Source organism: Elephantulus edwardii, unplaced genomic scaffold, assembly GCF_000299155.1.
Source record: "Elephantulus edwardii isolate Elephantulus edwardi_28Jun2011 unplaced genomic scaffold, EleEdw1.0 scaffold00067, whole genome shotgun sequence".
NCBI lineage: Eukaryota > Metazoa > Chordata > Mammalia > Macroscelidea > Macroscelididae > Elephantulus > Elephantulus edwardii.
The window spans coordinates 9,843,595-9,856,169 of NW_006399817.1; the positions used below are offsets into that span (position 1 = coordinate 9,843,595).

The 12,575-nt window shown below is 36.5% G+C and overlaps 1 protein-coding gene across 1 annotated transcript in view; it reads right to left on the minus strand.

Annotated features, from left to right (window-relative positions):
• EPS8 (epidermal growth factor receptor pathway substrate 8) overlaps positions 1 to 12,575 on the minus strand; it is a 105,431-nt gene that overhangs the window by 47,371 nt on the left and 45,485 nt on the right. Inside the window, exons 11-13 of the mRNA XM_006888480.1 lie at positions 9,343 to 9,491; positions 4,619 to 4,802; positions 822 to 946 (exon numbers count right to left, since the gene is read on the minus strand). Of these exons, the coding sequence (XP_006888542.1) occupies positions 822 to 946; positions 4,619 to 4,802; positions 9,343 to 9,491 (458 nt within the window). The remainder of the gene's footprint in view (positions 1 to 821; positions 947 to 4,618; positions 4,803 to 9,342; positions 9,492 to 12,575) is intronic.

A 12,575-nucleotide genomic window follows, 5' to 3' on the forward strand; every position in this document is an offset into this window, starting at 1 on the left:
AAATGGCTTGCCTCTGGAAACTCTATGTACGAACAGTGCTCAGGCTGTTTGTTCATAGGGTCGCTATGAGTCGTCTACGACTCGACGGCATTAAACAACAACAACAACATAACAAGATGAAATGTTAGTAATAAAAAGGAATGACCTAGTTAAAATATTCAGTTCAAACATTCTTATCCAAAAGAAATTTTTATTTCAAGAAGAGAAAGATAGTGATTATTCTTTTAAAGGTACGTTGTGGGTTTGTAGTTAGTGTTACAAAGCAAAATATGTAATGAGTGGTTGAATGAAATATCAATTTGCTTTGTAAACTTTCACTCAAATCATACACACACACATACACACACACACACACACACACACAGAGTCAAAAAGCTGAAAAGGTCTCTAGAGTGCATTTGGTATAAACAAGTGAAGATTCTCTTTTCTTCTTAACTCAGAAGCATATTTAAAAAAAAAAAGAAACAAGCCATCCAAAGGCATTTACACTGGGAACCACAGACTGAGGTCCATACATCTTCTGTTCATCAAAACCAGTTTAATAAATGAATGACTGGCACTTTATTGAAATGCAGATATAAAGTTTCAATATTAATGGAAAATACAGAGACTGTCATGACTGTTAGCACTATAAACACACTCACTGCTGTCTAATTAAGCTGGTTCAGATTTCTAAGGACTTTACATCAGGTTTCTGAGATATAAATCTTAACAGGTGAATCCTTTTTCTTAGGAGCATTAACACATGCTGGACTCTGATACCAGAGCTCTAAAGCATAGATAATTATCCACCGACCTCCAAGTGGGCCCCAATAATTTACCTATCTACATGGCGATGAGGTTTAATCACAGCAGCTTCGCCTTGATCCACATGGGGGGCTCTTGAGTAAACGTTGCTATTGAAAGCATATCCATCAGCTGGAGAATACTCTGATACACTGGACTGCTGAAAGACAGAAGCAGGAATTAAAGAAACCACAAGTACTATCTGAGTCCTGAGGCAGTCAACAAACCATCTGCTTCTACTGTTACTGTGTGACCATAAATTTCATTATCAAGTGACTGATCACTGTGCTAATAAATTATAAAATGGAGGCAATACAGAAAAGACATTAGTACTAAAGACTAAACCTTCATTCTAGAAATTACCAGATACAAGCAAATATTCCATCATTAAACATTTCTCTACTTCAATAGGTGATTTTGGTCGTAGGCTCTCTCAGTGTGTACAAAATAAAATTAGTGGTTAAAGGTGGCCCTCAACCCTTGTTCTCGATGTTTAAAACCAACAACTACTCTAAAGCAAATACTGTGGAACAAAAATCATCTAAACTCTATGTATGAAAACTACACACCCCTCTGACTTTTCTCATTTCATGTACACTGAACACTGTTCTTCGTTTTTCAAAAATTGAAGCATTATTATATAGTTAAGCAGATTGACTGTTAGGAGAAACCCAAAAAAGGCATCCTGATGGGGTTATTTTGTTGTTGCTGCTACAGAAAAACACACTTCAGACATGAGCCTCTGCTCCCAAGAGGCAGAGCTGAGGTCTATGGGCCCATTTGTACACCATGGTTTTAAAACAATGAAATGACACGCTCAGAGTGGAGGGGGAAAACCAAATGTACTCTGCTTCCCTGTGTAAAATGAAACACAAAAGACACATAATAGACAATGAGGCATGAGAAGTTCTTGGATACGTCACTTGTTTATGGATTCACTGGAGGAAAATGTGAAGTTAGGGTTATTTTGGAAAATTTTTGGACACATGACTACTGATTACAAAGTTGATGGGATTATGGCTGAATTAATTCAGAAACCAAATGGGAGAGGTCCTCACTGGACCATACTCACTTTAGTTATTTTTCTGTAATATATATTAAGATACTGTGCTTACATAGATAGGAAGAAACCATTTTAATTCATCTAAAATAGAGGTTCAATTAATTCAGTTTATTTGCTGAAACCCTTAATTATTAGTATTTTTTAAAGCAATTTAAAAAAAAATGAAGAATGTAAGAAACTCTTGGTCAGCCACACCTGTTTCTTGTTGTGCACATAACAGAGTCAATCCCTGGACCCAAAGAGAGAACGAGAAGGGAGGAGAGAAATAACATATGACTGTGATGACTTCATGCTCTTATTTAAGGCTGCTCCCAGTGAGAGGAAGCAAAGAAGCAGAGCCTTGTCACCCATAGTTGTCATTCCATGTCACCTACGCCTTTCAATCTTAAAGAAAACATCACCAAATCCTGAATTACACTTATCTAGTCCTTAAGGTATTTACTCTAGTAGTAATAAAAAGTAATAAAAAAACTCTCAACTAGGGATGATTGCGTTTTTTTTTATGATTGCATTTTTTATACATTCAAGTCATCATTACTTAGTCTCTCTTCCAACAAAACCTCAAGGCATGAAATCCTCTAGAGCAACCAGCAGGAGTTATTCCACTTTGCTTTTTAACTTCTGTGAGAAAGTACTTGAACCAAAGAATAGGAAATTGTTTACAATGGGAAAATGATAACTCATTCATTACAAAGGAGAAGTCCCAGTTAATTACAGTAAAAGCAGATATATTTATATACTAGAAACCCAGTATATATAATTCTCTCTTTAAATAAATAAACTGGGGAGGGGAAACCCACAAAAGTGAATTTCTTAAGTATACTTTATAAAGAGAGCATGTTTTCTATTTAAAACATGAAAATTGTGAGCTGTGTATAGTTTAAAAATTGTCAGCTGTAACTATGGCAACAAACAAGTGTATCCCAATTTCATGTGTGATTACATTTTTCCCACTAGAAAGAAAAAGGAAAGGAAAATTCTGGTGATGAGTCTGAACCATAAAACATAGGCAGGGACCTATGTCTGCAGCCAGTGCCCAGAGCCGTGATGTCATCTTCTTAGTCACTCCTTCAGAGAGAAGGAAAGGCCTGGCATCCACACTGCCTGATATGTGTAGCCAGAATAAAGTACAACTTCATTTAAAAACTCACAGAAGTAGATTTTGTTTTCATGTCTTAAGGCTTTAAACAATCTTCTCTACTATTGTTACAGTCCAAAGGATACAGGGAAGACTCAGATTATGAGTGAGTTCTGTCCTTAAATCTTTTCTATTGGATTTGTATATTAAATTACAACAGTAGATAATGGCCCTTGGGAGCCCCTGTAGCATAGTTCACAGGGAGTTACACTGCTAACCCGAATAAGACACCTCTCTGGCAGTTTGAATCTAGCCGTGGCAATTTCTTTTCATGAACTTTACAGCTTCTGAAAATCCAACAGAGAGACAGCTATGAGTTAGCTCTAATTCCAAGTTTGTTGTTTTGAGGTTTTTGTTTTTTTAACAATATGTCAGTATTTACTATCAGTTATTCAAATTATTATCTTAATGTATTCTGTATATTTCTAAGCACACAAAACATTACAGAAATACTTGCAGATACATTAAATATTTTTAACATAACAAAATACTAAGACTGTACTGATGCTTGTTACAAAGTACCATCCATTTGTGCTTATGAACCACTGCATGGACTTTGGATTTTTAATGGGTTTTATGAAGTCTGATTCACAACTATATGTTAAAAATGAGTCTTACTTTCTTCAACAATGAATGAATGGGAAACCTTAAGTCTCTGTAAACTTTCATTAAAATTAATTAGAAAAAAATGAGTCTGACTTTCTCACCTTGTGGGGATGCCTATAATCATCCAAAGGAATAATTTTAAGAAACTTAATTTAGACAAATATTTCTGCTTAAACTTAAGGCTACCAGATTTGACTCACCACCATTTGTGAATTCAGTCCTGTAGTCTGAGAAAATGGCTCTAAAGAATTAAACAAACTTCAAGTGGGATCTTAGTCAGAATTTACTTTTATTTCTTCAAACTAGGCCTCGTTCATATATTTCCTCAGGTTCTAATGACCCTATCTGGGCTTGATTCCATTTTAATCAGTTTTCAAAGGGTGCTTTTGATAGAATAAAAAAAACCCCCACAAACAAACAAAACACAGGAAAGAAAATTCTAAGTCTTGAGAGGAAAATTCTGCTCCCTCAGTTTGCTCCACAATAAATTATACTTTAATATTCAATAACTACTTAAAAGATACAATGCATCTCACAGCCTTCTCAAAATGTCATGGTATTACAAATGATCATCTGGGCCTGAGGACTGCAGTGGAGCAGACGCTTTGATATTCTAGTTAGGCTCATAAGATAGAGGTTTTGGACAAAGTGAAAAGAAAAAGAGATAGAGTTCAGGGGAAGACTAAGACGGGGACCAGGGAATTGACAAAACCCGACAATGAGAGAGGAAATTAGAAAGTGTGAGTGACACAGCTGTTCCCTCATAAAGAAAGAGCAAATGTAAAAAGGCTTAGCTCATGAGGGAAAAGGCAGTTGGGCAGGAGTGGTAGGGGCAGAGGTGACAGGTTGTGAGGAAGTGACAGCTAAGGATGGGCTTTTATAAGGAAAGAGAGCAACTATTAAATAAGAATAGCACCGGAGGTGGGGGGAAGAAATTAATGACTCTAGAACAAACTTCAAGTCTATAAAATGAGAACACGCAGATGTTCCAGTCTATACAAAAGTTGACACTGAAATAACCTCACCTCTGGGGATAATCGTTTTGTGTCTTGTTTACGCTGATGCTCTGCTACATTTGCCACAGATTCAGCCAACTGATAAAGATCTTGCTCCATTGGTGCCCCCATGAAGTTCAGCATTGGAGGCTCCCACCCATTGCGGAAGCGTGGGACATAGGGGGCGATAAACTGTTCTTTTGGCCAATCGGCTCTGTATGAGGACATTAAGAGATACAAACAACAAAATTAAGGCAAGAAATATATCTGTGTTCACATGTTCACTCATCTGGATATTCTGAAAGGTAAATATCTTCCTGATACAGGTACACAGTAACACAAAAGGACAAATACAGCATGTCTTTCATTCACCCCCAAAAAGAAAACAGACATAAGTACAGAGAGTTGCTGAGTTACCAATGAAAGTTCTCAAAGTGTGTCTGTAACTGTTATAATTTGCATGTAAGTCAGAACAAGTGCATAAAGGCTATAAGCCTTACTTTAGTGGAACAGAAGGCCCAAAGACTTCCCAATGATTTAAAAGCTGCATATGCTGCAAGTAAAGTATGCATATGACTATAAGAAGGAAGAATTGTTGTGAATAAGCATTGGTTGTTTCAAAGTAAGGGAAAATTTGCCTAACATTAGAAGGCAAGGACAAGTTGTTCATATGTTTGTGGTGCACAACACAGGGACTAACGGTGTACTAGTGCCAAAGCACAAAAGTCTCGCTGCTGTTTAGTGGATTTGGACTTGTGATCCTCCACCGGGCTTCTAAGCCTATAAATCTTAATGGGAAGAGTCGGCCTCATCTTTGTTCTCTGGAGCAGCTAAGGGATTAAAACACTGAACTTTCAGTTAGCAGATTATTATGTATTGTACTGTACCACTGTGGCTCTGTTACACTAGTACCTCAAACTCTCATTGTGGTTGAATTGGAAGCAACTCACAGCTGACCCTCCAGCTGGTTTCAAAAGCTATAAATCACACAGGAGGAGATAGCACATTTCTCCTACAGAGCCACTGGTGGATTCAAGGCACAGAGAGGGGCCACCTACGGCTTAGCAACTTCCTATAAATTATGCCACCAGAGCTCCCTAAACTAGTACCAAGAAAACTAAGACAAAAAGCACTGGCGGCATCAACACTCACAAACTAAGAGGTGAGAGAAAGGTGATGACTTAGGGTAACTAGAGAGGGAAACTGATTCTGGAATAATCTTCACATCAATATTGCTTCAGTTCTCCACTAACTCAACTAGTCAACATTTACACAGGTATGGATTTTTGACATTTGCATGAAGAGTGTGTAGTCAGAAGTGTGATAAGGATTTAGAACCCAAACTTTAATCATCTAAAGTAATCTAATATGACCCTTTCCCCCTTTATCCCTCTCTCATCATTAATGATACCTTCTGATATCAGAAATAATTTTTAAGAGAGAGAGAGAGCTCATACAGTCTCAGACATTCTGGTTTTTTAAATGGTGATATTTTCTAAAACAGATGATTTATTTTGCAAATTTAATATATCAGCTAAATTTTTTAGTAAAGTCAGGTTAAAGCTAATCTGTAATATAATCTTATGCATTCATTATTCAATGATTCTGAGTGACACTTATTTCCACAAGCTCCTAATCACTCATGAACAACACAAATAAATAGAACAGAAAGGCTAACTTCATTTCTGCTAGAATACTAAGGAGCAATGATGCCAGTCTGAAGACTAAAGTGTTCCTGACTCAGGCCATGGTTTCTTAATCACCTGCTGTGCATCAGAGAGTTGAACAATGAAGGATGGCAGGAGAGTAATTAATGCCCTTGAGTTGTGGTGCTGGAGAAGAGTACTGAATATCCCACGGACTGCCAAAAGAATAAAAAAGTATGTCTTGGGAAAAGTGTAGCCAGAATGCTTCTTGGAGAAAAATATAGCAAAGCGTCAACTCTCATATTTTGGGCATATGCTAGAAAAGACTAATCCTTGGAAGGGAACATCATGCTTGGAAAGGTGGAGGAAAAGCAAAAGACAGGAAGACCCTGAATAAGACAGACAGACACAGTGACTACAGCAATAGTTTGAAATGTGTCAAAGATGATAAGTATGATATAGAATAGGACTAGGTTCATAAGGCTGCTATCAGTTGTATTCAACTCAATGGCACCTAAAAACAACAATAACAACATTATGTTGTTTTTCTTTTACACAGAATTTATTTTTGTTATATTTCTACTATGATAAAAGAAATAATTTCATTAAAATTAGTATGTACCTTATGATTAATTTTATTTGTATAATTCTTTAAATCTGTACATTTATTTCCAAATATTATACACCAGCCGCCCTTCAAGAGAAGGATAGGAAATCTCCTGTGCAATTAACTGCCTCTGAAAACCCTCTGGAGGGTCAGCAATGAGTTGGGTCCAACTCAACGGCACATGTCAACAACAGCAGCATTAACAACTAGAATCTGAAGTGACAGTTTTTCTCAAGAGCTCATATTATGCTTCCTTTTGATGTCTTTTTTCCAAACAGTTCTTGATTTTAGGTGACATAAAAAATACAGAAATAAAAGCATCTGAGCAACCTCAGCCATATAAAAACAATGAACCAAATCCCTGCCATCAAGTCAATTCTGACTTACGAGGACTCACCACTGGGTTTCAGGGTCTACAAACCTTCACAAGAGGAGGCTGCCCTTCTTCCTCCTGAGGATTGGCTGGTGGATGCAAACCACTGATTTTACTTCATATTCTATCACCCATTACATTATATAACCAGAGTTCCTTTTGTATGATAATAACTGATAAATTTAATAAGACTCATGAGAAAAAGTAAAAACTTCTTCCTAGGTATATGTATGAGAACCATACTATATCACATTTACTAGATTTAAGAAATGTACCAGCTTTTCCATAATGAAAAACCAATATGAATATAATTAAAGGACATTTTCATTATAAAAGCAATGCAGTGTTTTTAAGCAATATTCTCCTTGGTATATTGTTCAAAGCAGGAAATATGTTCCAATACAACTAACTACCAAAGTCAGTCCAAAAAAAGAAATGAAAATTGTCTGTAATATGTTGTATTTGGACAAATAAAAGAAAGAAATTTATAAATGGGCCTATTACTTTTAGCCAATCCTACTTAAAAGCATCGGAAGATAAACAATTTACTTAAGGACTAAGTAACTGGAAGGGAAAGGGGACATGAAGAAGGCATCATTTATAAGACTGAGAGGAGATCAAGAGACCAAATTGGTACCAGTTAAGCAATGAGAGAAATACAAATATCTGGGTAAGTGAGGAATAAACAATTATTTTATTCACATGTAATAAAACTAGAAATATTTTCATAACTTCCTTTACTGAGTATTTGCTAATGATTTCTCTTCCCTAATTGACAAGTTGTTGTTGTTAACGTTTGCCATCGAGTCAGAACCAACCCAGTTGACCCTCCAGCAGTTTTCAGAGGCAGAAATCACACAGGAGGAGACTGTCTATCTCTCTCCCATGGACCAGATGGCAAACAGAACTGTGCACCTGTGGGATTGCAGCACAGAGTCTTTCCAGTAGGACACGTATATAGTTTTTAAATTGTTCCTTTCTTTTCTCCATTTCCACTGCTACTGTTCTAGCCCAGGATAACGGGGATTACTAAAAAGCCTTACACTGACAACCCAGAACCCTTCCTGGCTCTATTCCTTTTGCCGTTCTTTGTCCAGCTTGTTGGTCTAAGTTTCATATGTGCACAGTTAAGTGTTGTGGATTCTCATTCTTCTCAATGCTATAATCCACATAGTCAAATGTCTCTGTCAACAAAGATCAAACAGACATTCTACTGTGCTTTCAGGCAGGATCCATATGACATCAGCAATTGCTACCCCTGGTACCATGGCCCCTTCTAAAGCCAGCTTGAACTTCTGGCAGCTCTCTCTCACTCTACTGTTTTAGTTGGGTTTGCTTGTCTGTGATATTAATGACATTACTTGATGTTTCTATATTCTAATTAGATCATCTTTCTTAGGAACAAAAACAAGTATGGATTTCTTCTGTCAATTGGCCAGAGTGTCCTCCAAATTTCCTAGCACAAATTGGTGAGCAGCATGTCCAAGGCTGCACCTGCAACTTGAAACATGTCAATTGATATTCCATCCATTCCTGAGGCCTTATTCCCCTCCCCCCGCAATGCTTTCAGTGCAGCTTGAACTTCTTTATTCATTACCATTGGCCCTTGATCATATGGTTGTTTTTGTTGTTATTACATGCCGTTGAGTCGAGTATGAATTGTTAAGGTTAACAATTCAACAGAATCTCATTTATGACCTATTCCTAGCATTTACTGTGTTTTGTATTGTATGCCTTCACTTTTTAAGGGTTTAGAAAGTTCTCCTCTCTCGAGTCATTGTCTTTGAATCAGAACCAACTCCTATTTGACCCCGCGTGGAGTTTCTGAGACTGTAAACTGCACAGAAGGAGGCTGTCCATCCTTCTTCCACAGTGGTCCTGATAGATTTAGAGTCACCAGGGGGTGCAGCCTTTAGATTAGAAGCACCATTCCTATAGACTATGTCATCAGAGTTCCTATTCCCTCCTACCACCACCATATATCCAGCTCTTCAAGGATGTAGACATTTTCATTCACATATATCTGATCCTTCACTCATAAAACAATTCATTGTTAGAACCACAGAGAAAGTAAAGAACCACTCTTACAGCATTACAGGCATCAAATGTTAAACTCAGGCGTGCTTACCTGGCTTTCAACCAAGTTTCACCTAATGATATCCACAAATGGCGTTCATCAGTATTGACAGTATAATTTAAGAAATCAACTGCATCCTTAGTCAACAAGGGGCTGAGGACTGAGCTGGCTAGTTCAGGACCTCCGGTAGCCTGCACCACCTGAGAAGATAAGAACAGTAGTATTTTTTTTAAAAGATGACTACTGTTTTTACGTTTTTTAAAAAATACACAGACACAAACCCATGCCAAAATCCAACTTAACTCACTGTCATCAAGTTGGAACTAACTCATAGCTGACCATCAAGTGGGTTTTCAGGGACTGTAAATCGTGTAAGAAAGGACTGTCCAGTTTTCTCCTGAAGAGCAACGGTGGATTTGAACTGCTTGCCTTTGCGCTGGCAGTACAACTCCTAACCCACCAGGACATCAAGGTCTATAGAAATGCACCTTGTGATTTTATATACATAAATTAAACTGTGATGCTATGCAATGTAATACTGGATTTACAAAACAGCTTCCTAAATGTCACTGGCTCAGCCCAATGGTTTCTAGCAATAGAAAAATGAAAAGTTAGTAATTGAACAACTTTCATATGATTGTACTTTCCAATAAAACTATGTAGAGAAATCAAATTAAGGTATTTTCATTCTCATGTCTATATGTATTCTATGTCAAAACTTACAAAAAAATGCAGTTCTGGAAATGAATACTACAGATATAAGCAAGGCTTGTGGTCACAGTTTCTAGCTGTAACTATACAGGGAAACACAATTTTAAAAGACCATGGAGAGGAACAATTGGCAGGCTGAGTCAGGGTATTTTTACCTCACAATTTAATTCTAGAAAACAGTCCTGATTTAATTTGGATAATTTAATGACTAACAGAAACAATTAAACAGGTGTTATTGTCTGATAGGCAAAATAAATGGATACTAAAAAACTGCTCAAAATTTACTTTTCAGCAGCAATATCCTGGCTAAAGAGATGGTAGTTATCTTCCTGAGCAGAACCCAGAGCACTTTCATAAATATCTCGCCTACTCAAAGATACAGCACAGAAGAAAAGATATTTTTTAATAGAACCAGACCAACAGTCAATTTCCTCCCAGACCTCTTATTGTTCTGAGCTTTATACTATTTTATGCCTCCTTCACGCCTTTCCATTTTCCTTCCAAATTACCCAGATGGCCTTTCTTTCACCACTTAAAACTCTACACAGGTACCACCTTTCCCAGAGCATTACTCATGGTCTCAGAAACAATTTATGTTAGTAACACAAAGTATTGTATTTTACGGCTTATTTTTAGTTTTTCCTCTCCAAAAAGCTTACAGCAAGGTTCAACTTTGGTTTGTAGAACATACTGTTGTGGGATTGAACGAAAAATGAAAGATAAACGATAAGGGAGGTTACATTGACTTCTCTCTGGGAAGAAAACCAATTTTGCCTAAATAAATGGCACACGTGTTTCACAAGCACTTCCAAGTTCCATAAGCACTTCCCATGAATAATTAGGAATTATTAAAAGGGAATTAGGAAATATTAAAAGGGACACAAAGGTGTGAAGAAAAATGAACTTTTTTGCTTTAACATAGGAAATTAAAACAAAAATATGTAAATAAAAGAATATAAACCATAGTTCCTTCTCAAATAAATAGGTAGGTATGTGTGAAGATATGTGTGTTGTGTGCACTTTATTTTTATGGAATTAAAATACACCTTCTATATTTGTTTGTCAATTCCTCCCTCTCACAGGAAGTAATTTTATAAATACACTATTGGTTTTTTAATATCAACATGTGAAAAAGAGTAGCACAGAAGCTTTTTAAAAATTCCTCCCAAGGGGTTTAAAACCACTAAACCTTGTCTGGTCTATAGCAGGTCCTGAATAAATGTTCCTTCCCACTCTCTTGTCCATGAAAAATACCTAGGGGCCTACAGGGGAGCCTTAGATTAGGGACCAAACATTTATGGCTAGAGATATTATTAATTTTGAGAAGGCAAAGATAAAATATGTTTTAAAATATTGTATAATGTGTTAAGTATGTTTGAAAATATGGTAGTATGTGTTTTTCCTTTCAGGAAACGCATTAAAGAGAACACGCATAAGCAGAAAAACAAACAAAAACCACATAGGGAAAACAAATAGAGAACCTCCCTATTGGCCACACCACCATTAGTTTTATTTATTTTCTTATATTTTCATTGATATAATTATTTTATATTCTACAGGCCTTGTCTAGTTATTTCAGAGGAAGGAAGATTATATTTCTGCCTTTCTATTATTTGCCTTCTCTACTTTTCCTAGATTTTTCTAATATTCAAGTAATACCTATGGGAAACTCATACCTTTCTTGGTAAATATTAAGATATATTTTTTATATGCCTTAAAGTTTTACAAATTATTTGTTTTTATGACTACTATTCTTAATACTTTTTCAAAAAAAAATCACAAAAATCATACAGCAATTGATCACACAACACCAAAATTTATCAGTTATTGTTTTCCTATAAATAAAAATTTGTTTTTAATAGAGCAACCATTTATATTGCTTTATACATCCCTGATTTATTACCTAAACTAGAATAATTTTTATACTAGTCTTTTTCCCTCTCCTTTTCTCTTTCTCCCTCTCCCACTCCCTCACCTTCTCCCTCTCCCTCTCCCTCTCATTAATCTCCCTTATAAAAAGCAGGATAATTCAACCCACTTTTGTGGAATTGGAGAGGGCCAGCATGCAGGCCAGTTTCTTTGGCAATGTCTGCTATGTGAGGCCAATGAACGTTCCATTTGCTTTCTATTGCCATGCTTTTCCCAAACCCTAGCACTTTTCTGTATGTACTTACAAATATTATTCCATCTAAACACCCTCAATTGTCCTCTGTGGCAAGATGACTACATATCATGTAAGTTTGTGGGGGAGATTTCACTATTACACTGTATCTAAATATTGGGAACATAAAACAGGAAAAAAAATGCCAATGTATTTGTTCCAGGATTATACCCCATGTAAATACAAACTATATCCACAAGCAGTTTTCTAGGGAGAAAATGGTATTACATGCTCCATACCTAAATGTATTGCTATCGAGATAGAACTGACTCAAAGATTAACCTCTGAGTTTTCAGAGGCTGTAAATCACATGGGAGGAGACTTCTCATCTTTTCTCTGGAGAACAGTTAGTGGATGTGAACAATCCACTTCTGGATTGTCAGAGAAACTCCCTATCCACTAGGCTACCAGA